The 26509-nt window shown below is 45.4% G+C and overlaps 2 protein-coding genes across 11 annotated transcripts in view; one reads left to right on the top strand and one right to left on the bottom strand.

The window, feature by feature from the left end:
- Nucleotides 1-4693: 4693 nt before the first annotated feature.
- Nucleotides 4694-12153, top strand: LOC134138718 (zinc finger protein 501-like). Of its 6 annotated transcripts, XM_062572790.1 has the most exons (5): nt 4702-5344; nt 5448-5654; nt 8032-8118; nt 8584-9162; nt 12105-12153. In XM_062572790.1, exons 3-5 carry the CDS (start codon nt 8067-8069, stop codon nt 12131-12133), a joined length of 660 nt encoding a protein of 219 aa, XP_062428774.1. In that variant the 5' UTR covers nt 4702-5344; nt 5448-5654; nt 8032-8066; the 3' UTR covers nt 12134-12153. The 6 variants fall into 6 exon arrangements, with proteins under 6 accessions (XP_062428754.1, XP_062428761.1, XP_062428774.1 ...); XM_062572770.1 differs by lacking the exon at nt 12105-12153 and having other exon boundaries at nt 4694-4740; nt 8584-10420; XM_062572777.1 differs by lacking the exon at nt 12105-12153 and having other exon boundaries at nt 4697-4740; nt 5395-5654; nt 8584-10420.
- Nucleotides 12154-17478: 5325 nt separating this feature from the next.
- The window catches only part of ILDR2 (immunoglobulin like domain containing receptor 2), a 40545-nt gene continuing 31514 nt past the window's right edge, over nt 17479-26509 (bottom strand). For all 5 annotated transcript variants that reach the window (XM_062597309.1, XM_062597317.1, XM_062597325.1 and 2 more), the window contains 3 exons: nt 25618-25828; nt 24037-24727; nt 17479-23144 (listed from right to left, as the gene is read on the bottom strand). In XM_062597309.1, coding sequence (XP_062453293.1) covers nt 23109-23144; nt 24037-24727; nt 25618-25828 — 938 coding nt within the window. In that variant the 3' untranslated portion in view covers nt 17479-23108. The remainder of the gene's footprint in view (nt 23145-24036; nt 24728-25617; nt 25829-26509) is intronic.

Raw genomic sequence — 26509 nt, 5'->3', positions numbered from 1 at the left:
CCCCCTCCGCCCCTCCCCGCTCCCCCCGCGCCCGGCTCGCACGGCGCGCGGCGGGTCGCCAACGGCCACCAGGCGGCGCGCGCGCGCAGGCGACCGTTGGGCGGCAGCGCGCCCCGCCCCGCACGAGCCGGCCCGGGCTAACAGAAATGGGGGATGGGGGGGACACGACTGCGCGCCATTCGGGAGTACTTCCAAGCACTGCCTGCAAGCAAAGGCCTAGGGGGAAAAAACGGCCTTCTTAGTAGTCGTGCCTGTGAAGAACACTCTTTCACTCTTCTTTGGCTAACAGTTTGTAAGAAAAAAATTCTTCATAACAGTTCCAAGAAATCCTAATTACTAGATATTGAGGGGGAGGTGAATGGGTTGTAAATTAGTCCTTATTCTTCAATTACAGAAACATCGAAGGAGAACTGTATAAGGAGTGCAGAACTTAAAACAGCCATGAAACAGGAGCTAGACAGACTTAAAGAATCAAACAAATCGTTGGACAACATTATCACTGAGAAGCATTTCCCAAAGAAGCGTCACTGCTGCTGTCTCTTAAAGGGGAGTCTCCTTTCCCCATGCAAAATAGTCTGGAGAGAGAAATAAAGGGATTTAGAATGACAAGCAAGCTAATTAAATTTTATCTGTCTTCTAAAGGTACGATGAAATCAGCATCTGTTGAGAGACTCAGTGTCCTAGTCTCTTTTCAGTCTTTGGTGTTCCTCTGGTTCTTAGCCCTTACTCCGTTTTCTAAGCATTGCCAAAGCAATTAACCAGCGTAATGGGTAATTACGCAATCAGCAAGTGAGGTAAAGGCAGTCACTCCTTTAACAGACCAGTCTTACTGTGCATGTGCACAACTACATAAAATATAGCCTCTGTTAACCAATCCATTGGCCAGCTGTCTCAGGAGTCTCGGGAGCTTGGATATACTCTGACAGACTTCAGAGGCTCATGCAGCTGTGTTCACTTGTTCTTTATTTCAGTTCTCTTTTATAATTTTTAAGGTTGTTTGATGCTGGTAATACCTCTGCTTCCTGAGTGGTTGATTTTCCTCCCCCAGCTATTACAGTCCTTTCTTTAGCTCTACGAGGATTTTTTCCTTATCTCTTTCTGTTCCACTCAGGGAGTCTGAAGATCACATAAGGACAGCCTCCTTCGTTTCAGACAGGAGGGTCAGTCACAGGTTATTTACCCTTACTATCATTCATGCCAACTACAGACTGTTGGCCTGTAAGACTGTATCTGGACACACCCCTGATGCTTACTTTGTTTTATATGGGAGTTGAACATCAAGTAGAATAAATCTCCACAGCTATAAGTGACTCGTCATAGTAAGTCATACATCCCCTGTTCTTCCTTCACCCATCTAGCCAGTCATTTCTGGATAGAAGGTGGCCAGGGTGGTTAGACAGGATTTGTACGTGGTAAATCCATACTGAGGGTTTCCAATTACCCTTTTCTCCTTCGTATGTTTGGAAATGGATTCATCAGTTTTCCTTTCTTCACTGATGCTGCACAGCAGGTTGATGCCTGTTAGCCTTTACAAGCCACAAGTCAGAATCCGTACATGGCAAAACCTGGTAATGCTCTCTTGTTCAGCACTGAAGCCATAAAAGGTACTTCAGTTTCAAATACAAGATTACTTCCCTTTTCATTCTTTTCTATACGTTTGTACTTTATGTACCCTCCACATTGCTGCATCCTCATCTTATTTGTAACATGGCACATTTGCTTAGAAATGTGCCTGACTTTCAGAATAATGGTCATACTGTTTTAGGAAGAGCTATGTTCTAGGAAGGGCTATGTTTTCCTTTTCATTCTGTTTCAGTATTTTCAGCTTATTTTGATGATAACCCTTTCTCCATCTGTCCACACCCAGTGAAATTATAAACTCTCAGTCCAAAGAACCTGTATCAGTATTACGTGATACTTGGTGGGAATGGTCGCTGCTCTAACTTTTTGGTGTCTAGAACAATACCGCTGTGTTAAGCGGAATACAAATAGTAACAAGGTCTTGGAAACCTGTGAGAAAGAGCAGCAGTTGGTTACATATAGATTCTGTGGCTTCCAGCCACCGAATAACCATGAGAAGCAGTCAACATGAAGGTCCAAAGTTGAAGAGTAATGAAATAGCGACCTCCAAAGTCAATGCGGCCCCCAAAATAAGTCTGCTCGTGTGCGCAGTATCATAGCCCAGTTATGCAACTGGGGCGGAGTTGGGCTAGACTCCCTACACTTGTTGGCCCTGTGTGCCGGGACTCCCACCTACCGCGAATAACCATAAATACCGGATTTTTTCCAAAGGAGAGGGAGGCTGCTACACAACAGAGGACCACGTTGCCTCCTCGGGGACACCTGAAAAGATTGTGCCTGCCGACTCTCTCTCATCATGCAGACAACTGGGACAAGCATTGCAGTGGTCCCTCTAGAGATTACCATCGGGTCGGTCTGTTTGTAAGTATTTACTAATAAACTGCTTGCAACTGAAGAGTGTGTGTGTTGTGTGTTTGTCTGTGCTGGCTTGCCAAACTGGACGCTTGACCCCCAGGAATCTAACTGGAACAGAACCATATTAGATTGTTGTCACTTCTCCAACAAGAGGAGTCTTCAATGCAGATTTATGCTTCAGACTCAACAAATAAAGCATGACAAAACTGAACTCTGTTCATTTCTTTTATTGTAACACCGCACAATTTAGGGCAGAGAGTCACCAAGTTTTCTGACTAATTCAAATCACTGTTGTGCCTTGGTACCAATAGCCTTAAGTGCAGAGGGAATGGGGGGGGATGAGGGAGTAGTCAGTATGTTTTCACTTTGGTAGTGGTAAAGATTTCCAGATACCTTGAAAGCCACCCCCTTCTATGCCTGGCCAGTCCTCATCTCCTTGCCAGCCTGTTTTGTGTACCACTACTAAACATACACTGCGTATTCAGGTGTTTTAACTTTTAAAAGGGCTGAGCGATTTTCGATGGCATGATAGTGAATGGTCACTTTGAGGGGATAAGGCGGGGGCAGCTTATTTATCAGTAAGGGTACAGGGGACAAAGTGCAGCTATCTCTGGACAGGTACCTGCTGCCTCCTAGCTTGTGGCCACAGGGTGGCTTTTTCTGTGTTCCAGCCCGCTCCCCACTCCATGATAAACACACAGGGAAATCCAGATGTCACTCACCAGGTCATGGAAACTACAGTGCCAGGCCTTGGCTGGCATCTGTGGCTGAGGCTCCTGAGCCTGGTGGACTCCTTCCTTCAGGGTGGATGCCTAGAGCTAGATGCTTAACAGCCCCAGGCCAGGGCTGTGTACCCTCATGGCTTGACCAGCTCTCTCCCAAAGATCCAGAGCAACTCAACCTAGTGTACAGGCATGTGCCAATCACACTAAAGGCAACTGGCTTGACCCTCAGGGACACCACCTAACATTTTTTAGCTCATATAGGGTCCTCTCCTATCACTGACCTAGTTAAGTGGGCCAGAATACACTTCCCCTCATTTCTGACCTATCCATGTCACCATATCAAGAAAAGCTGTGGCCATCACGAGATGGCCAGTGCCTGTCAGATCTGAGGTGGAGCCCCCAGGAATCTGACCTCCTACAGTGTGAGGTCAAGGGACTGAATGCCCCCACGCTGTGCTGGGAAGTGGCTGGTTTCCTGCTGGCATAGCTCTGGAAGACTGTGCCACAGTGAGTGTGTCAAAGTGGCATGGCTTCATTTGCACTAATAAGTGGAAATCCTGGGACTGCTCTGAGTACCTAAGTTAACCTTTTCCTATGTCAACTAAAGTGTGGAGAGCACTTCTGTGACATGAATGAGGAAAGAATTCATTTGTTCACCTGAGCTCTCAGATTTCCTGCCGTGTTTCATGCAAACATAACATACTTCTACCTTTTTTTCCTCCAGGTATGAGTTGTATGCAGAAACTGAGAAGAGCAAGAATCCAGTCATAAAAACAGCTGCAGGCATTCTCTTCCCTGCGGAAACTTTCCAAATGAAGTGACAGTTCCAGAATAAAGCAACTTCCTTTCTCTTCCCCACCCTCACATCACATAGTGTCTCCACAAAGAGCTGCTGTGAAGTGACTTATGTCCAGTTTCCTATTACAGAGAGTACTACGTACACTGCCTTCTGCTGCAGTTAAACTTCCCTGTTTGATGTCAAAGTACCTGATTGATCTAAGGGAAAGCATTTCTGGAAATTGCCCCTCACTACCGCTGCCTATGGGCTACAAAACACCCACTGCTGTTTTAAAACTCGGGGGAATGTGAAGGCTTCTCTCTGGCTTCTTGCCACCAGTTTGCCCAGTGTGACCCCAGAGAGGCCTTTTTAACTTTTGCTCCATTTGCGCTGCTGTTAACACCGGGATAATACATAACAGGATTACTACAAGGCTTTGCCGAAATACGTGTTCACAGGCACTCTCACCTGCAGCTCCTCCCTCCGGCCGCGCTGTGGCAGGTGCGCTATTTAAGACTTCAGAGCAGCTATAAATGAGAACGAGCCATCCCGCCTCCCCTGAAGCCCTGGCGAGCAGCCCCTCCGCGGCGTGCCTCCTGGGACCGGGTCAGCTGAGCATTGCAACGAGAGGCCCAAAGCAGCGGGGCCGCCTCCCCGCGGTGCCCCCGCGAGGAGCTCGGCCCCGGGCGCCGGGGGGCCCGGGAGTGGCGCGGCCGCCCCGCCCCGCTCCGCCCAGGAAGTGCCCTTTGCCCGCGGAGCAGGAAGCCGCCGCCGCCGCGCAGCAGGGCGGGCGCGCTGCAGGTAGGCGCGGAGCGGAGAGAAGGGGTTCCCGCAGCCTCTCGGCGCAGGGCGGCGAGGGCCGAGCCGAGGGCTGCGCCGGCGCTCGGAGGTGGCCAGCCCCGCGGCGGAGTTCTTGTGTGCCGGCAGCGTGAAGGAAGGGCGCGCCCGGAGAAGAAATACAAGTGCAGCTCGGCGGCGGGGAGGGCTGGCTTTCCCCTTGGCAGAGCAGGCGCGTCTTTAGTCGCCCTCTGCTCGCGTCCCTGCAGCGCCCTTCTTCCCTGCGTACCCCTTTCCGCCCGCCACCTGCCGAAAGCACCGCTTGCCGCCGTGCGCAGCCCGCGCCCTCCGCGTCCCGGCGCGCTCCCGGCGGGGCCGGCCTTGCCCCGGGCTGCTCGCCCGCGGGTGCAGCGAGCACCTCAGAGAGCCCCGGGGGCTTCCCCGGCAGGCAGCGGGCAGGAACGGGGCTGCTGACCTGTATCTGCCCACCCTTTCATAAGGGCATCACTGCAGTATAGTTCACAAACAGATCTGATGGTAGGGAGAGGTGGGCTGCCATCACCCCCAAGACAAGTCTAGTGTTGCTCAGGATGCCTGTGCAGCTGCATAATTAACTGTATGTCCTGTGGTAAGTGTGTATTAAGTTTTTGCTCTTACTACAAGCATTATCTATTGCAGGGAACAGTTTGGGAGGAAGCTTTGAACACCTGTGGCCTTTTTTCAACTCACAGGTTTGTGCTGTAGTGCCCGTGGTGATGGTGCAGAGAGTGCTTTGCCACTCCTTTCCCTTCAGGAGCGGACTAGAGGATCCTGAGGAGCATGAAAATCTGAAAATATGGAGCTCTATACTAGATTAATTTGCATAACCTCTGCACCTTGGTACAAGAGCAATACAAAACTGAGTGCTCTGAAGAAAAAATAAAAAATTGAACAGCAAGGTAAAGAAAATAAATTGCAGAATCCAGCTATAAAATCTATGTATGCTATTACAATCAAGGCCCCCAGAATCGTATGATGTGTTTGCAAAGCCTCTGCTGGAGGTCCAAATCAGATACCCTTAATACTTTGCTTTAATAAAGCTGTGGATGTTGCATGCAGTATCCTAATCACCCACACACCCTCACACATATTCTCCTCCTTTCCTTGGTTTCCACATTCAAGAAGAGCCCAATGTACTCAAGGATGTGCTTCTCCTGGTAACAGATGTAATCCATACAGGAACATCCCCTCTGTTCAAGAGGTTTGTTTTCTCTTCTCAGTGACCTTATTGTGATGATGAGGAAGAAAGAAACTTTCCTTAATCCCAAGATTGTTAGTAATACGAATGCTGTCTGCTTTATGCTGGGCTGCCATAGCATATCTGCCATACCAGCAGTGTGCCAGAGGTAACTAAACCAGAAATTTCTGTAGGGTGAAGAAGGAACTCTTCCTTCTATCATGTCTGCTTGCTTAGATGTTTGTCCTGGTAGTTCTTACTGGACACTTAGATGCCAATGTTAGGCAGTACCACTTCTGAATACAAGCATGTGTTGAAGGATTTGCTTCTCCTAAGTTCCTGTTTGCTGACAGCTTTCACAGAGACTGTTGCTGATGGTTAGCTGCCTTGGTGAAAGGTCCATGTGTGCTCAGGGTTCTGACTCTTCCTGCTTTAAAGCAGAAATGGGCCATGCTGGTACATAATGCAGCATGGGAATAGCTTGGCTGGCTTGTACTATTGAACTGTTGAGCAGTTACCAGTAGCAAGGTATGCCAGTAGTGGCAGAGTCCTTAGAGCTGTAGGGCTGCAGAAAGCAATCTCCCTTTGCAGATCAGCCTGGAGCAGCCTGAAATGATGTATCTACAAGGGTGCTCCACTTCCGCATTCAAAAATATTTAGACTAGGCACTCAGGTCATAAATTTTTCTTCTTCATGGTTCTGTAGTTCAAGTTTCCAGCCTCCCTCACTCACTCTCTCCACCAACACCTTTGCCACCTAGGATCAAAGACTCCAAGACTGGTGGCTTTTTAATCACTAGCATCTGAAGTGCAAAACTGTTCTGTTCATCTGAGTGCCTCCTTGATTCTGATACTGCTAGGTAATACCTTATTACCCATTACCTCTTGTTAAATAGTTGTTGATGGTGGATGAAGTGGTCCAGGACCAGGTGCCCATCAGTTTACAGAATTCATGTGCATCAGGGCCCATCTGTCCAGTTACGTGATTGCAACTGGAGCTGGAATAGTTGTCCAAAGTATAATTTTCCCTTGGCTCAGCCATAAATAAACAGCTTGAAGTAGAGGTCACAGAGTATGTTTTTGAAGTGATGCCAGCTGGCATTTAGGTAACTAAAGACAAAAATCCACAGTGCATTTTTGTAAGCAATATGCTTTAAAAATACTTCCCTATGTGGTCTCAACTGTAGCTGTGATTCACTTCTGCCTCCAGTCCTAGATTTCTAGATTTGTCCACTTGGCTTCCTTTCTGTGCCTTCTTTAGTTCTTCCATAAAAAAAATAAAATAAAATAATAAAAAAAGTGTTCTTATCATTGTATTTTCTCTGTTCTGCATTTTCTCTGCAGCAACTGCCAGTGCTTACCTTCCTCATCATGCTCTTTACTACTATTTGCTGTTTGGCTGTTTTGAGTCTTAAAATAGGAAATACTGAAAGGAAAAATTGTTGTCTTTGGTGTCGATGGAATTGTTAAGATCCCTCTGCCCAACAATTGTATTTCTGGCAGTTGTTGGAGCTCAGCAGAGATGCCAAGCAGAGACTTAGTAGAGTCCTATCTGAGTAGACAGCGCTTCACATTGCCTTCTTTATAGGTTTTTGCTAGTATTTGCTTCAACATAAGAAGGAAAGAGGAAAGAAGAGATGAGGTAGTAAGAAAGAAAATGAGTTTCTGGAGAGTGGAGTCATTTTCCATTTAAAATAATTTTAGGAGACTAATTAGCCTTGTGGCTGCTGTGTTACAAAAATGTCTCCAATTCACCTGTACATGTAGATATGGTTGATTTATGCTGTTTGCTTATGTGTATATCTATGATTCCTGACAACCAGTGCCGAGTCCCGCACATATGGTATATGTTCTAATATATATCACTTATCTGAAGAGAGGCAACCTAGACTCTCCTTTAAGAAAAGAAGAAATATCTGACATCAGATACCTCATTAGTCCATAGTTACTATCTTCTCATCAGTTAATTCCACTCTTCTATGCAACTACTCTGCTTGTTTCCCATATTCAGCAGGGGCAGTAGATTTTAGGACATTCTATGTGACAAGCTCTTACCAAATATTCAACTAACAAAAATTTTTTGTTTGCTTTTGTGAGAAGGGTTTCTGATTGCTTAACCTGGCATAACTGCCCAGATGGACCAAGGAGAAGAACACAGTCATGAGGCCTTGGAGGAGATGCATGCAGGTGAGGAGTAGGTTAGATAAGTTTATAAACATGAAGCAAACAAAATAGTATTTGAGATGTCCCAGTGTTATTTAAGCCACTTTCCATCAGCCTTATGTTGTGACCTGCTCTTTGCCCCTCGGGGCAAGCAGGCAGCCTGTCTTTGTCAGTCCACTGTTAATATTCTGTCTTCTCACATATACCCATTAGAAGACAAAATGCAAATATTTCATAGGGACAAGGAAACGCCTGTAGCCTTGTCCTCAGCACTGCTAATTGTGGCACTTCTGCCCAGGTTGCATGGTTAGGCTGTGCTCTCATAGTGATACAGCCTCTCCTGCAGCTGAATTTCTGTCTGCTACCACCCTTCACTTTACTTTTTCTCATACACAGTATAGACCATGCTCCTTGAGAGAGCAGTTTGCCCATTCTCTGCCATGCCACTTCCCAGCAATAATCTCAGCTAGACTTCTACATTTTTTCCAGATGGTGAGCCAGGTCCCCTTCCAGGAGATCATGTGAGTGCAGATCAGCAGGACTTTTTGGCAGCTGTGTCCAGAGGAGAGGAGGGCTCAGGCGGTAGCCATGCAAGTCAGCACGGTTCCTCAGAGGCACAGATTGGTGGCTGTGAGAAGGAGGAAGAGATGGCTAAGCCACCTTGCTCTGATGGCAGCCTTGTGAAAAGACAGGAGAAAGGGCAAGCAGCAGCCACACGGCGAGCTCCTCGCACAGAGCGGCCCACCATCTGCTCTGAGTGTGGCAAGGGCTTCAGTCGGAGCATCCACCTCATCCAGCACCAGCGCATGCACACTGGGGAGCGCCCATTCCTCTGTGGGGAGTGCGGCAAGGGCTTCAGCCAGAGCTCCCATCTCATCCAGCACCGGCGGGTCCACACGGGCCAAAAACCCTACACATGTGCTGAGTGTGGAAAGAGCTTCAGCCAGAGCTCCAACCTCCTTAAGCACCAGCGCATCCACACTGGGCTCAAACCTTACGTGTGTGGCGAGTGTGGGAAAATCTTCAGTGACAGTTCCACCTGCATCAAACATCAACGTATGCACACAGGTGAGCGGCCCTACAAGTGTCCAGCCTGTGGGAAAAGCTTCAGCCAACGCTCCCACCTCCTCCAGCACCAGCGAGCACACGAGGGGGTTCGGCCCTATGCTTGTGAGCAGTGTGGCAAACGTTTTGGGCAGAGCTCTGACCTTATCAACCACACTCGCACCCACACTGGTGAGAAGCCTTACAAATGCAGTCAGTGCGGCCGGGGCTTCAGCGGCAACTCCAACCTCATCAAGCACACCCGCATCCATACTGGTGAGCAGCCGTACCGCTGCGGCCAGTGTGGAGAAAGCTTTCGTTTCCAGCCCCAGCTGGTGCGCCACCAGAAGCACCATACAGAGTAACTGTGGGAGAGGGTGAAGGCTGTGTGGACCCTTAGCAGATGCCTGGTGCTGGGAAGGCACACAGCTGCTCCCTGGGGCATGAACATCGTATGGGACATGAATGTTGAAGGTGGGAGCCCTCAGAGCCTTTCCCCTTCCCATTCAGTTAAATCTGCTTGTGAACATGGCCCAGACACTCATGCAGGGAGGGAGGCTGCTGCAGAAGGAACTAGTGCACTTTCACTGCTGTGTGGTGGTAGTGTTGAGCTTCTCTTTTGGGGATGGAGACAAGAAAGGTGCTTATGGTACATTTAAGTCCAGAAGGGAGAACAGAAATGTTCCAAGGATCAGTGCCTTTTTCTGTTATTTTTACTGGGGAGTGATTTTTATCACTGTAAAAAAAACATAGCTAAAATCTAACTGTGTCCTGCACAAGCTGCCGTGGTTTTGCCGTTGTGATAAAGCCACAGCTTGGGATGATGTCTCTCACTTAGAATCTACATCTCCCACTTGCTGGTATTAGTCTTAGGTGGTGTTAGCATCTATTTATTTTAAAACCCCACAAAAATATGTTGGGTGTCTCTACATACCTGTTATGGACCCACCTGACACTCTGTTGAGACTATGTCTCTGGAACTGTATTTTGCTGGGTTATATGTTAGTTAAATTGACAGTTCTACAAATCCTGCTGCTGTTTGACAACGTAGTCCTCAGCAGCAATTATGACAATTAACATCCTAAAAGATACTTCTCTCAATTCTTTGTTAAGGTGCTTTTGTGGGTAGCACTTTATGAATGTTTTTATAAGGCTTTTAAAAGTATTTAGGATGACTTTTTTAATTGTGATCTTCTAATTGTCAGTTGATGAACAGAAAGAGGATGTTTGAAAAATAAGCTATGCCAAACTTCAATTTTATATTAAATGTTAAAACATTTTTTCTTGCATAAAAATTTTTAACTCAGATATGATTTTGAGTTGTTAATGATTACAGGGTGGTGATTATGACATTGATTTCTAGATTTTCTGTGATTTTTTTGTGAGTGGTTTTGAACTTCTATGATGATTTAACAATGACTTTCTAAGGAATATGGGGGAGGCAGAATTCTGAGAAAGTAGAAGGAACTGACCTCTGAAGAGATATTCCTTTCTTTGAAGAGGAGAATACTACTACTACAGGGAGTCTGTCCTTAAAATGAATTCTAGCTCAGACAACTACTTGCTACGGGGGAGGAGAGAATTGGCAGTAATAATAAAGATTTTAACATCTTCAGTGCATAAGAACTCCCTGTAATAAATGCAGTAGTGTATGCTGAAATGACTGTTCCACCCACAAAGCGAAACAGAGGAAGAAATCACACTGTGCTTTAGGCAAGAAAATTAAGTGATCAAATCTATTGGGCTGTAGAGTTTTTATTTTCATAATCGCATAATGCCTAATGCTAACGATGAGCTTTCACAAAGAGATGAGCTCCCCAGTGGGGAATATGACTAAGGGCAAAGAGAAGGCGCAGCTTGAAGGACACAGGATCCTGAGGGAACAGACAAGTGGTGAACAGAAGCAATGTGAATAAAAGTGTTGGCTGAGTAATCCGGAGACATCTACACCCCCTTTAGCCACCCACTGCTAACACGGAGGGCATGGCTTCGTACTCCGCTGGCAGTAGATCCAATTTGAGTCATTTGGTTTCACTTTACTCACATCTTCTCCCCCAGGGTCTGAGTCAATATAAGTGTGCTGATTAATTGTTCACATGGTTGTGCCCTAAAGCTGCATTTTTAAAATGACAGATTTTGGAGAGTTTGCCTTAAAGTGCATTAATCCAGTCTAGACCACAGCCTTACAAGCAGTAGCATACATACAGCTGACAAGCTTGGTAAACTTTTAACAGGGAAGAATAAACAGTGAAGAATAGATAGGCTAACAAGGAAATAAAAAAAATCATTCAAGTATTGGTGTTAGTTCCCCCCAAAGATGTTTAAAATGTTTGTTACCATTTTTTAAAGCATTCTTGAATATATCAGCAGAATGCTGGGTTTTACTCTTTCTGCTGGTGAGCAACATCTTTTCCATGACAAGTTGTTCCTCTTTTTTTGAAGAAGCTTGGTCCTCAGACACCTGAGTTCCTAAGGAGGACTAGATCTTGAAAAGCCTGACATGTTCGTTACCTTAATCATATCTACAGTTCCCTCCCCATCTCCCACCCCTATCAGGAAGACAGACACCCCCCATTGCCACAATACAGTGGAAAATGACCCTGTGTTCCTGTAGTGACCTCACCACAGAGTTACCAGAAATGTACTGATTCTGAAATGTAGTCACCCTTCTCCCCTATCAACTAACTGTCTGAAAACATGTTTCCTGCCTCTCAGTTGAAGCATCAGCCTATCATACGTTTAAGGAAGGAGCAAACCATTGCAATGGACAGCATGCTTACATCTGTACAATAGGTTGAAGGTGCCAGGTCCCATCTCCTTGCAGAGAAGCCAAGTGGCAGCAGCCCAGGTGAACTCCTCAGCATTCTCTTGCTCCAATCCTGTTTCTGTTTTTTTGTTTTTTTGTTTTTTTTTTTTGTTATTGTTGTTGTTTGTTTGTTTGTTTTGTTTTGACACCATGCATGCAGGCAGCCTATTGATTGGCATTGGTGATTGATGGGCACTTAACACTCTCTCTGGTCAGTATTTTTTGACTCCGTGTGTCTGCACTGCATATGGGCAGCCTGCAACTGCTGAATCAGACCTTGCTAATCTAACCTTCTACCCTTGCTTCTCAGGAACAAGCTTCCCTCTGTGCTGTTTTTTCTGTGGTGTTTATGCATGTGACACAAGCACTATTTGCAAAATAATTTTTTTTTTTGGTCATGCCACAGTTGCACAAGAACTTTGGACACTCTCCAATACACCACTTTGACCTCTGGCTCATGCTGTTTCTTAGCAAATTCCTCATAATTAGTGGGGATGAGTCCACTGGAAAATAATATCACAAACTCCCTATTTCTAAGCCCACAGCATACAATTCAGTTTAACATATAGTTCCTTTACCTTTGAAAGGGGTGTGGAGGATGAAGAGCAACAACTGAGGGCATATTCTGTCATACATCTTCTACGCTCTCTTAATCATGCATGGAGGGACAGCAGGAAGGATGGGCAGTGGGCCATTTTGGGACTACCTTGTTCGCTGGAAAGGCAACCAAGAATTCCAGGAGGACTTGCCTATATCTCTGCTGCTTTTGGAGATCTGTCTTTCATGTTCCAAAAATGCTAGATTGGCGATCTAGCTCAGCCTGGCCCAGACCATGTGTTCTTCTTGGTGGGTCTGGGCCCACATCTCCTAGTAGCTCCTGCAAAGTGCTCTAGTGGACAGCATTGTTCAATTAGTGTCCTCCAGGAGCAATTACAGTTACTACATGTAGACTGTTGCAAAAAGGTTTACTCCAGAATACAACAGAGTAGGTGATCTGGGGCTTTTTTACCCTGGTATAGACAGTTGCCTGTGTTGCCACTTGATGTGCCCAAACACACCAGGACACTTGCCTTCATTTTGCTCATGTGGTTTAATTTTGTACTTACCTGAAAGCAGCTGTTTTCTTTTAATTGTCCTTCAGGCTCTCCTTACCAGCTGCTTCACAAGCACAAAGTGTTCTCCCTCGTTAGCCTAAACAGTTTGTCCAAATTTTTCCCATTAATTGGAAAAAGTTAATTCTGAAATCACTGTAATTGAGATGTTCGAACAGGAACTCAGTTAAGTTCAGCTGCAAGGGCTTAACTGGTTTGCCTGCAAGCAATATTGAGCTTATCAAGTGTATGGGATATCAGGCCTTCCCGGCAATGTTTGGGGTGCTACCTGCACTTGTCCTTTCAAAGATCATCATAGTGGTACAAAACTGTTAAGGCTCTTCAGACATTTTTGATGTATGTTTTCTACAGGCTTCACATGACAGAGTGTTGAAACTTTTAGACTTACAGTTCAGTTCAACTCCTCTAAAACTCTTTGTTGTTGGGAGCTCAGTTCAACTCCAGACTCCTTGATGTGATGAGGGAAGTAGGGACACTTAAAAATTGTTTCAGCTTTGAAAAGGCATCTTTGCTTAATTACAAAGTGTGTCTCATCAGGATGACAGGCTGTCCATGGAGACCTTTTGATTACAATGTTCTGCTGCAGTAATTTTTATTTTACAGCTATTTACAGACCCAGCCTAAGTTGCCTCTTACTGAAACTGTGGATGAGGAATAGAATTTTCTGCTTAGGCACCATACTGGTCTGAACAGAAGACAGCCTAGGATCTCTTCTCAGAAAGTAAAAATAACAATGACTATACATACACACACATATGCACTCAAATATATATATAAACAAAAAAGCATTTCACTCCTCTTGTGCTGCTTGAAGTGTATCTTAGTTTCCAAGTCTGCTATCCACATATGCTCTGTCACTCTGGTCATCAGGTGAAGGATACACTTGAACATGAGACCAAGTGCTCTCCTCTTGGTCTTGATGGCTCAGCTGTTCAGCAAAGATGCAGATACCAAGTTGCATCAGTAGCTTATGGCTGCAAGGGAGCAGACAATGTAGGCTCTGTGAAGAGGCTGCACTAGGATGCTTGCTGACTATGTTTTTGATAATTTGACTCTCAGGAATTGTGGGCATTTGATTATGCTGGTTGTTTCAGCTCAAAGTGTAGGGGCTCTGAGTTCTTAAAAAATAATAATAATTAAAAAAAAAAAAGTTCATAGTACCAGCCCACACAGCCTTTCTGCATGTGCTTAGCAGGAGAGGCCAAACGTGCATAAACATGTGTAAGATGTGCATTTTAGGCATGTATTCCTCAAATTTTAACTGTGCAGGACTATCTTCCAAGGTCTGATATTGCCACAATCTTGAAAGAGAAAAACATGAAGTCTTTCTTTAGATAGCTAAGCTAATCTACTTTTTGGTAGTCTCACCCTTATGGCAGAATCTTGCATAGCTGAAGATGAGAGACAGGTTTCCATTTCCCTCGTCAGGGAGCACCAAGAGCAGGGCTGCTGCTCCCTCAGGGAAGGTGAGCTGGGAGCCAAAGGCAGCCTCAAAGGTTCTCTTTTGGCTGCCTTGCTTTAACATCTACCTACCCTACATCCTCCCCTCTGGGATGGATGTCATTTATGCCATCCACAGGGAGCAGTGACTTTTCTGTGCTTGATCATATATTCAACAATAACAAATAGATGCAGTGGTTCTTAGGCAACAAATGGCAATGCATCTGCAAGAAGTAAAGCTGCTAATACTCTTAAGCACTACCTTACTGGGGGCTAATGTCCTTGCCAAAAATCACAATTTCAATGTGAGCAGGACTGAGGCCTGGAAAAACTCACACTTTTGGCTTTTCCAGGAAACAGAGAAGTTCAGAGAATAAATAAATTGAACATTTAGCAGGCTCTTGAGTTATAAAATGCATTCAATTGAAGCTTAAATTCCCACTACCCAGGAGTACCTATTCAGAGATAAGTGTGCTGACTAATCTGTTGCTTACAGAGATGTGATAACTGGGACAAGAAAATCACCAACACCTGCTCTGGAGAGGGGGCTAATGTAAACAAGCTTGAAATATAACCAGAAAGAATTTATATCACACAGTGAAGACTGACTGAAAGCATCACACCTCCTGTAATAAGTGGTCATTTGCCACTCCAGGCATTTTTTTTTTCAGACTCATTTCTCTAATTCACAAATGATCTTGAGCCACAAGCTTGCAACTACACAGCTGAAAACTCAGGCCCAAAGTGAGTGCTTAATAACAGCTTTATCTGAATGAGGATCTGCACTAGATGCCTCTGACTTCTACCTTGCTAGCATAGGCTTTTCTCCAGCTAGCAGTGACCTCCTCAGGAGCAGGGTGAGCTCTTGGTATTTCTGTAGTTATCAGTTGGCTTCGAGGTACAGACACCTTCTCTTCCTGTGGGTTTTTTTCCTTTTTTCCCCAGAGAAGTAGGAGAAGAAATAAGAGAGTCCAAAGAAACAACACTCAACAAAAATATAAAAAAGGAATTAACAAGAATCTTGTAATTCTGAAAAGACTTAGACATCTTCAGAGTTATATGTACTCCATTTATCAGCCTTTCAGCAGCAGAAAGCCTACTGTGGCAACAAGAATGGGAGGGGGTTTCCTTCCAACGAGATGGAGTCTGAAAAATAATGTCAGACAACCCAGAAACACTGAAACTAAGTGTAAATTCCAAGGAGTCTGGGCACAGAGGACTACCCTTCGCCCACTGCGCCGACCTGGCAGTGTCCAGGCTGAGGCCCGCGCTGGCGCGGCGGCGGCCGTTAGCGCGCGGCGGCCGTTAGCGCGCGGCGGCCGTTAGCGCGCGGCGGCCGTTAGCGCGCGGCGGCCGTTAGCGCGCGGCGGCCGTTAGCGCGCGGCGGCCGTTAGCGCGCGGCGGCCGTTAGCGCGCGGCGGCCGTTAGCGCGCGGCGGCCGTTAGCGCGCGGCGGCCGTTAGCGCGCGGCCCAGGGGACGCCGCCAGGGGACGCCCCTCAACGGCCGGCGTGGCGCTGCGGCGCGGGCGGAGGGATGTCGCCCGAGGCCGGCCGGGGCCGCCCACCTCGTGTGTGAGCGGGGATGGAGTCACAGGGATTTCAGCAGCGTTGTCTTAGGAAACAGGTAGCTCCGTACTGTTTCCCATTTTACAGTTAGGAAGCAGAAGGGCCAAGAGATGTGGTGCCTTACACAGAGGCGATTCAAACCAGAACTGCGTGTGCTTTGCCTGCTCCTGACTGTTGATAATGCCCAAATGCTGTTCAGATTACATCCGCAGTGTGAGAATCCACATCCATTATTTGTAACATGGACATGGGGGCTGAATAAGGTTATTTGTTTATGGGAGAGGAAAAAACATCAATCCCAAACTTTTCACGGACTTAAGGACAAAGAGGTCAAACAGCCAAAATGAAAGAATGTGTCCATAGAAAAAAAATGAAGGCTTCCTAATAAAACATGGAAGAAGTTTCTCGGCCTGCAAAACCAAGAAACAGTTTATCCTTTGTGTGAAGTAGTGGGGTCCGTGGGGTACTTCTAGAGATTTCTTGTGTGTAAGGGGGCCAGGCAGAGTGAGCTCGTAGATGCTATCCAATGAGCTAGGTATGAAATGTGCAAGGGGGTCTGATGCTCTACTGGAAAATGTTAGTTTTATTGTCCAGTAATCAAAAAAAAAAAAAAAAAGTTGAAAACGGTTTGTGTCAACTACTCATTTCTTAGCAGAGAGTGGGTAAGTTGTTTGCAGGGTAATAAAAAGGCAGATTGGCAGTAGCTTTTCTTCTTATTCTCCATGGTGACAACTCAAAAGCAACAAGCCTGAAACTGCAAGCATGGAAAATGAATAACCCTTGGTAATTAGGGATGAAGACATGTCCCCGAAAACTATGAAAGTAATATATTTTCATTATATAGAGCATTGCTATGTCTTTTCTTTTTTCCCTCATTTTGAAAATAACTTCATTACCAGAGAGAAGGGCAATGCAAGTGGAATAACAAAAGCTGTGTACAGTGAAGAAAGCCACTCACTCACTGCATACTGGGGAAAAAATTGGCTGTTGCAGCAGCAACAGAAAAAGCCCAACTCACTGATAAACAGCAGGAAGACTGTATCTCGGGGCTAGGGTTTTCAGCAGGGGCTATGAAAATCAATGACAGTTGGGCACCTAGCTCCCACTCCAGAGCCTCTGGCCTGTGTAGTTTGTACAAACAGAACTAAAGGTAGTGTGCTGGGATATATGATCAAGGTAGTGTGCTGGGATACTTGACGTGAACAGCGGCAGTGTTCGTGCTCCTCAGACTGTATGGGTGTGATGTTGCACAGCCAGCAATGTGCAAAGGAGACTCCTCTCACCTGCAAGTTCATTTGGGGTTGCTGCTTGGGGCACAGAAGGCATGTGATTCTCAAAGCACAGTAGGAGAGTACAAAAGTGGAGGCTTTTTTTTTTTTTTTTTTTTTTTTTTTTAATCTGTATAAAGTGAGCAGGTGTGATGGAGAGCCACCAAGAGGCATTACAGGCAAAACCTTGCCATCTCCTTGAACTGAAATGTGCTTTTAAAAGAAGCCTGACAATTTTTTTCATACTTTTAAACTCAGACACAAATCATAGCACCTTAGAATCCAATTTGCTTTCTCTGACTCATGACATGCTTCTTCTTTCTGCCACTTCTTTAACAGAGGACAATGAAAACCAAACACTTTTGCTTTTGTTGTCTGCACTTTAGAGCTCTTAGCATAGCTGCCCTAAGGTTGCAAACAATACTTACTTATTTTGAAATTATATTCTGTTTGAATTTTTAAAATGTTTCCATGCTTGGGCTTAAGGGAATATCTGGAGGTCTTAGGGTTTTGTTTAGTGTTTTCTGCAAATTTGATTCTGTAGGGGATAAAAAGTCTTCTTACAAAATGCCACTGTAAGGCCATGTATAAACTGACTGGGTACTTTAAGCTCAAAGCTGAAGGCTACCTGAAAATGGCCAAGAAAACAGAGTGGTCAGAGAGGCATTACAAGCGTGACAAAAAGTGATAGGCAGAAGAGGGTAAGAGGTGAAGTCTCTCCTGGCAAAAGCCCCAGTGCAGGTTGGGGTGAATGCCAAAAGCAATTATAAAGGTCATAAGAGAATTCATGTGGGGATCATGGCAAATGCATTCTTTCAGTATTAATTAACCTGATTTTTACAATTGCTCTGTTTCTGGTAATCCTAGAATGTAATAGCAAAAAGACAGGAGATGTAGATTTGCCCATTAAATGATATCAAACAGTAGCCAACCCTTCACATTACATAAGAAACTTGTTTTCTGATCTCCTGTTTCCCAGGCAATAGGAAAAGGGCCTTAGAAGCTGCAAGGTAAATTGAGGGTGATTTTTAACAGCACAGCTCCTGTAGAAAGCACATATGGGCCAGTACAGGCAGCTGGAGATGCTGTACTGCAGAGATTTCAGGTAGTCATAAGGTGAGTTCTGCAGTACCTGGCTTATGCCAAAGGTCTCTTTGTTCCTGGATGGTCAAGGAATTAGTTAAAGCCACTTTAACTTCTGTTTCTGTTTGTCCCAAACTCTGTGCTTCTTAGTGGCACAGGATAAATCTTCACCAACAACTTGTGAAAACTCCCAGCAGAAAAATGAAGGCCGCTCTAAACAGTTTCTCAGCAAAACAATTTCCACAACATTACATTTATTTTCAGAATAGCCCAGACATAATAAACACTCTGTTCTTATATTATTTTTTAAAGTACTGGTAACAGTTTTTGTTAATGTTTGACTTCTAAACTGTTTCACGATTGCTCCTTCTCAAGGATCTGTATTTGTACAGCCTAGGAGCTGTCCTGCATCTCTTCAGAGAATAAGTTTGGGGAAAGACCTTGGGTCAAAAGAGACATACTCCTCTCTGAGTACAGGGAGAGTTAGCTACTTTGCTCAGGACAAACTACAGCTATAGGAGCAGGCTGACAACTTGACCAATCAAGGCTCTTTTGTGCAACGTCACACCATTTCGTTACTGGCCAAAGCTGGTCACACCCCAGTGGTGGCACCTGGGTGTGCTGACCTCTCCTAACACTCCTTGATAAAATGTCTTCCAAGAATGCCCCCTCCTGTACCCCCTGTCAAAGGCCAGTTCCATTTTACAGTGCCTGATAATTTCTTTATTCCTCTCTCCCACAGCTTTCTCTGGCCAGTTTTATGTGACTCTCTAGGAGAGATATGTATGAAAAATTCAGCTTTCTCCTCAGTGATCACAAAACTACTTTTCTTGTTTCTGTAACACTTGTATCAGGCATTGCTTACCTAGAGCAGGCTTGTTGGAAAAGGCCAGGAAAGCAGTATGACTGCTGATTGAGAGGTAGCAGCTACCCACAGAGGCACAAACCACAGTTCCCTCCACTACTGAGGGAACCACATATCAGACCAGCTGGGACCGCTTTCAGGAAGCCTCAGCACACACAGCTGTCAGTGCTGGCGACACAGAAGGTGAGGCGGGCCTGGGACATGTTGCTGATGGCTCTCCCTGACCTTATCATAACAATTACAAGAGCTAGGCTGTTTATTTTACAGTGTCAGTTCCCTTTCCTCAGTTATAGCCAGCACAGAGACTTGAATTATTCTGGCTGGCTGTCTCAGGTGATGTAAGCTGGGGTTCCCCAAAGTTTACATATATTCCAAATGCTAGTTAATTTTCTATTTCAGAGGTCTGAGGACAATCACACTAAAGCCACCCCCTGGAAATTTTACAGTGTGCTTTGAAGGAATACTGGGATTACTGAAAAGTCATTATTGTTGCTAATTATTTCCCCATTTTGTTGATTTTTTCAGCAGCCCAGATCACATTTTTGATGGCACAACTTGATTTACTGCTGATGTTTGGTCCCACTGTTGCTCTAAGAGCTTGTATGTTTTTTACAGAATTAACTCATCGTCTTGTTTGTCTTCTCAGCTAGTCACTGTTGAGATGCTTTAAGGCTAAAAAAGCATCTGTGTCCTTGATATGACTCAGACATCCATATCCTGTATGAAAAGGATTTTAATTTTATGCCAGCAATAAAAATTGGTCACTGGAAAATTTGTAGTTGGAGATCCTGTCACTGTCCCATTAAATGCAATAATCAGGCTTCTTATTTACCAGTGCCAGCATTCTGCAAATGCTCTGAAAGATAGTGCAGACACAGGCCCACTGTTACTTCTTATCTGAAACAAGAGAATCTTCATAGTCTATCGACCTCTGTCTCCTTGTGCCTTAATCTGCTGCTTATGCAAGTCCTGGGTCATCAGGGTGATGTAGCTATAAAGGTGGAAGCCCTATTCCAAAAGTCCCTCATTTTCTGATTTGCTCCACTTGGTGCTGCTGCAGAGACATTTCTAATTGGAAAAATAAGGATAGCCTGAGGACAGACATCAGTAACTGAGAATTCCTTCGGGCTTGTATAGGAAGGTAGGAATCTACCAATAAAATATTTGGGAGATCCAAGCTTGCAGACTAAGGGCAAAGCCAAGTGATTGGTGCTGTCTGGATCTGACTTTAGGGAATTAAGACCTGCTCTTTTCTTGAGGCTGAAATTTTTGTTCATCTGGTAAAATCTAAGAACCACTAGTCAGAAGGTAATTCTGTCTTCATCAAAATCTTCAATATTTTTCCAGGTATTTGGATTCAAGAAAAATGTTGGACAGTTTTAATGAACAGTTAAAATAGTTTCTTAAAAGAATTAGCTTACAACTACTTTTATAAACTAGATAAATAAAATGGCAATTTCCTACACTTGCGTGTCCAAATGCCCTAAAATAACAGCATCAAGAAGACAAAACTTATCCAAATAAATGAGAAGAAGGATCATATTTTAACACATACAGCTCATTCCTGAGGGCTTGCTCAAATAACCTCTACAGTGACTGAAATAAGGGATGACAAAACTGAGGTAAGAGGCAGATTTTGAAAGCTCTGGCTTTCAAAATGATTTAAAAAATACAGGTTTCCAGAGACCTTTAAGTCACTGTTTTGGCCCTGCTCTGATACAGTCTTTGTTACAGTAACATTTTCAAATCTCCATGTAAAATGTTTCCTGGGTCTGCTGGATGTCTGATGGAAAGAATATGGCAGTATAAATTCCCTCTAAATTCATGTTTCCAGAGTTTTCAGACTAACAAAATGTCAATATTTTTTGTGTGCCAGTATCATCATATGTCTGGTGTGAAATGTTTAATTTAAAATGACATGTTATGTAGCTCTGTAGACTTACCATGGTCTTAGAGACCACAGATGGAAACCACCCTCCTAGCCTTTAGTTAACTGTGCTATGATTTCCTGGAAACATACATTAAAGATGAGAAAAGATGAAAATACTTACAATTTGTTCTCTCCAGACATCAAACAGGGCAGACAGACCCAGTTATAATACACCCCTCAGAGCTAACCCTTCTCTGGCCAGGAAGACCCCAAACTGGACTTTACAAAAGTACACTCATCGCTAGAGAAGTGTGGGGGGAGAAGAAAACCTCAAACCCATTCACTTTCAAGTATGAAAATAGTAATGTCATCAACTCCTTGGAGATTATTCTTCGTCTCCCCCAATCCACTCCTAGTGAACTGATATGGCAAAGGAGTAATACAGAAATAAACCTTTTTTTTTATGGAGAACTGCAGCTAAGTTAATAAATCCAGTGTTCAAAACAGTATTGCTAGAGTAAGCACCTAACAAATTTGAGGCCAGTTAGCTCCCAAATTTCCAGAGTAATGAGAGATGGCATTCCAGAGACTGGCAATGTCTGTAACATAAAAAGGTGCTAATCTGTTTCTAGATCTGATAGGAATCAAGACACTGGACATTAAAATCACATTCTGATCATCTTCCTTCACATAGATTTCATTCTAATTTATCAACTAAAACTTAGACATGACTGTATTATATCCTTTGAAAACTAGAATGTCAGGCTTCCAGATGGTGTGAAGCACTCACTTCTAAATTAAGCTGTTCCTGAGACAACAGCCACTAAAATCATGTCACAATTGAAGTGAATGAAATGGTTATAATTGAAAGATGTAACTTTCAAAGCTTGTGTTCATCCACAGTGTTAATTATTTTTCCATTATGTTACTGTCTATTCAATGTCTTAGAACGACCAGAAAAGAGTAATCCAGTAGCACAGAACGAAGATCTGCAGCTTTCTCCATCTCACCACACCTTTCTCCTCTTTTGCTTCTCTAAAACAAAAAGCCCACTATGCAGAGGTCTGGTGGCACCGGAAGCAGAACGCCAGCAAAGCTAGAGCACTGCTTATGATATGATGGAGTAAATATTCCAGCTTGAAGCTCTACAGGGTCATAGCTCAGCTGCAAGGAAATGCAACTGTATCAAAACAAATTACAGTTGGGGGTGGGGGGAAACACATCATGCTCTCATTACAATAAAAGCTACTTTGATCCACTTTCAAAACAATACATCAATCTCACTTGCAACTGTCATCACAGTATGAACAGAACTAAATATATTGAACAAACCAGCCCATACTTGTCTCTCTCTCTCTGTTCAGCCCTTGCCAAAGTAACACCTCATCAGTCCTTTTCTATAGTGTCTGAAAGGATGTAGATTTTCTTTCAAGATTTAGGGCCTGATCAACTGGAGGCAGTCTGCAGCTGTTAGAACAAGGCCTCCTCACAGCATGGGGATGATACAGAAAAGGCTCTAAGTATGGAAACAATTTTGATCCAAATAGAGAAGAGAAGAGACAGTGAGAGCGAGAGGTATGCAGACAGGCCTCTCTCTGCAGACGAGACAGGGCAAGAGGCACAAAGACAGTCTTGCTTGTAGTTCAGGGATGCGGGAACAGTATGGATGTGGCTGTCTTCCAGCACAGAATAGCGGGCACTGAGAAGCAGGGTGCAAAGAGAGCCCTGGCCTCCTTTTCCTGGCAGACTCCCAGAGTCTCTGAGATTGAGTGTTGTTCATAGGAGTCTGTCTCTCATGAAAGCCTCTGCTCCCCTGATGAAACAAACAGTTGAAATGAGAAGTCTACGGCTGGTGGCTGCGCAGGTTCACGGAGGCCTGTTTTGCTTGTCGATCTGTATCTTTTCCACTGCAGCCACCTCATGGTATCCAGCCCATCAACATGACATGTCCACAACAACTTCAAACTACAAGGGACATCCTCGTGGGGAAGTCATTCTAAGAAGAGAAGAGAGGAAAGAAATGTGAACAGGCAAGCTTCCATGGAACACAGAAAAAGACAGATGTAGCTTTGATAGAGACATAATAAAACAGCAACAGCTTTGTCAGCCTTGCCTCTCTTCCCTCTCTTGCACATGCCACCTAAGCTCAGGCCTAACAACTGAGCTGCTCTAGTAACATGGTCTCCCTCACGGAACAGATTTCAACCAGTTCTTCCCTAGCAACCTCACTAATCCATCCAGACTGCAGCAGGATGTTTTTCATATGTTAGTATCCTGTGTGATGAATGCATTTGGCACACATGGTCCATACACATGCATATGCCCATGGGCATGCATCCACAAGAGTTTGTCATCCCATCCCATTCAGAAAGATTCCCTCTGAGGTCTATCACACAATTCCTTGTTACTACCCATGTCCTAGCCCAGAACAGCAGAGCCTTTCAACCCATCTTAATTAAGGATCAAAGGCTGTTGTAGCCCAAAGAAATTCCCTATAATTCCCAGTAAACCTTGAATAAATTCCATTCCCTAACATGATCCTCCTAAGTAGATAAACTCCCACCCTTTTGCTCATCAGGCCACAGAACTCTCAAACTTCTCAGACTTCCCCAGTTCCAGACGCATGTGGCTAACCGTGGGGCTCTATCTCCCTTCCATCATCAAGCCTCATGCAAGAGTTATTTCCCTGTCTTCTTAAATCCACAGTGACTGCCCTCTTCCCAGTGGTCTCCTCACATGCTCCCCTTATCTGGGGCTCCCCACGCTGGGACTATAGGCTCTACCCTTTGCCTGGAGAGCCTCCTTGTCCCTTAACTCTGGTTTGTAAGTCCTGCCTGGTGGCTCCCCCCTCAGCTTATTTGGCTCAGGAGCACTAGATGTGGCCTCACTGTTTTCTTGGGATCCTTTTTCCTCTTCTTTTCAGATGCGTTGAGGTAGGCCTGCTCCCTGGCTCTGTATGAAGGACCACGGCTCAGCTCTCTCTCACTATATGGGGGCAAGGTGTCCTCTCCCTCCTCCTGCTGAGGTGGTGGTGGTGGCTGCTGCGACTGCTGCTGTGGCTGCTCAGGTTTATAAGTAGAAGGTGGTGACCAGGCATAATAGGTTCCCCCTCCTCTCTGACCGGGTTGCGAGCTCAGCTTTGAAGGGGTTTCACAACGGTCACCGCTCTCATCGTAGCTCCGGGACTTCCTCTCCAAGACGCTGCTGAGGTAGGAGTGATCATACTTCTGGCTCCCTCCAGGTGTCCGACTCACCAACCTGGGCAGGTGCTTCTCCTCATGGGCCCGTCTCCGGGGTGGGCTGTATGACCAGCCCCGATCCGAGTCCGTCAGTGGCTCTCGGTTCCCTCTGCTACGCTTTGTATAGTACTCCTCCATGGAGCTGTCTTGGTGGGGCAGCCCTCCACCTCGGCCACTGTGCGACTCTGACCGCTCAAAGCGCCGAGTTTCCTGGCTGTCTGCTCGCCGGGTCCGTTGGCTGTAGGACTCTGCAAAGGCTGCCAGCTCATCCATAGAGACAGCCGGCACTCCTACAGAGAAACTCTTACGAGACAGCATCTCAGACTTGGATCTCTGCTGGCTGGAGAAGGGGAGAGGTAACATTAGGCACACGGCAAGATTCATCTGAGCTCACCCCCCTGGCTGCTCTCAAAGACAATGGAGGGAAAGAGGCACTCCTGAGGCATGATTCATCTGACCTGCTTTCAACATCTTCTGTAGGAAGAGATGTATGACATCCTAGAAATGCCTACTTCTCCCTGCTAACTGTAAAGGCAGCTTAGTGTGGTTAGCTCAGTTCTCATGGTAGCTGAGATTAATCCCTGATTGTGCCTCCCTTGACTCTACCTCATGCAGGACTGAACTTGCTTCTTGTCCCCAAAGCCTATTTGCGTATGTCCAGCTGGGGAAACCCAAGAACCTGGCTTCAGCAGCTCATAGAAAAGCATTTTTGAAGCAGTTGTAAAGGGATTGACACTATAGCCACTACTGACAGAAAAAATCCCTGCCATTGCTTTTCAGAGACTGGGCTGCTGGTATGTGAGGGAAGACAGATGTGACATCTCTCCTCAAGGCACAGAGTGCAGGTCTTGCTGCAGCAAAGCACATGGTTGTGATTACTAACAATGGGTACCAGCACCAAGAAGTGCTGGAGGATCATGTATAAACCTCAGGAGTGCCCTCTGAGGAGAGTGACTTGGCTTCCTGTTGATCTCACTGTTACATCCCATCTAGAATGGGGCTGGCATCTAGCTTGGCCCAACCAGGCAAGCTTCAGCAGACTTGCGGGAATTACTGATTCTGTCCTCTTCTAAATACATCTCCAGTTTCCACATCCTCCACTGTGAACCTTTCTGCCCTGTTAGACAGAACCAGAGCAGCAGGAAAGGCAGAAAAGCCACCAGTATAGCTGTCCCTTCTTTCCTTACTGCCTCCCAGCTGTAGCTACCTCTCAAACACAGCACTCCTCACCTGTGCCGGAAACTGTCTCTCTCATCTCTGTAATCAGAGACAGCCTGTGACCTTGATGTGCTGCCCCCACCAATCACTCCTGCCCAGTATTCAGCATCCCCATCCAGGTCCCCTGCAGGAGGAAGAGGTTTCCTTCGCACTTGGCGGTAGGGCTGCCGGAAGTTCAAGTCCTCCTCATGCAAAGAGCTGAGTTCAGAGATGGTGTTGTTATCTGTAGGGGAGATTGAGAGAAATGAGAGATGCATCACTTAATAGTGTATGTGAGAGAAAAAGAGAGGACAGGAAAGGTGTGGTGGACTTGGCTGCAGCTTTTCCAGAAAAATGCTGAGCTGTCTTCTGTTAAAAACAAATCGAAATGGAATCCAAGTCCCTTCTCCAAACTCTTGCTCAATCCTTGCTGTAGACTTCTGAGTCTCAGTTTGGATGTAGAGCTGTTACTGGATCCAGAGGAGACCCTATGCCCTTCTGAACTGGTAGCTGGTGACCAGGTGGTAATATTAATACGGGTATCTCAAATGGCATCAGATGCCAGTGCTCAGCCAACTGAGCTCAGCCCTCATGCAGAAATCCCCCCCAGCACTGCTTCAGTAACATGTGTGAGTTCTCTTCCCTTGCGAGGTGGGCGCTATGCTTGGTGGAAATGCACTGCAACAGTTGTGCCGCCTCCCCCCTCCCTGGTGTGAGACAGACTGGCTCTGGATTTGGCCTGGCTTGCCCAGCTAAAACAAAAACAACCCCCTCAAAAAAAAAGATAAAAAAAAAAAAAAAGAAAAGAAAAAGACTGTCTGAATGACAGTCAGTCTCTACCCCATCAAGCACACTGACATCTGGAGGCCTGACATACCAATCTGGAGAAGTCTTTTTATAGTAAATCTTGTGGGTGGAGAAGACA

Source organism: Rhea pennata, chromosome 1 (assembly GCF_028389875.1).
Source record: "Rhea pennata isolate bPtePen1 chromosome 1, bPtePen1.pri, whole genome shotgun sequence".
Classification (NCBI taxonomy): Eukaryota; Metazoa; Chordata; class Aves; order Rheiformes; family Rheidae; genus Rhea; species Rhea pennata.
The sequence above is the reverse complement of the archived record's forward strand: the minus strand, read 5'-3'. Positions and strand labels throughout refer to the sequence as shown.

What these genes read in the sequence shown, in the direction of transcription:
- LOC134138718 (XM_062572770.1), top strand. Translation starts at nt 8,067, where the DNA reads ATGGACCAAGGAGAAGAACACAGTCATGAGGCCTTGGAGGAGATGCAT. An exon ending in CTTGGAGGAGATGCATGCAG is followed by an intron (nt 8,119 to 8,583) that starts GTGAGGAGTAGG and finishes CATTTTTTCCAG; the next exon opens with ATGGTGAGCCAGGTCCCCTT.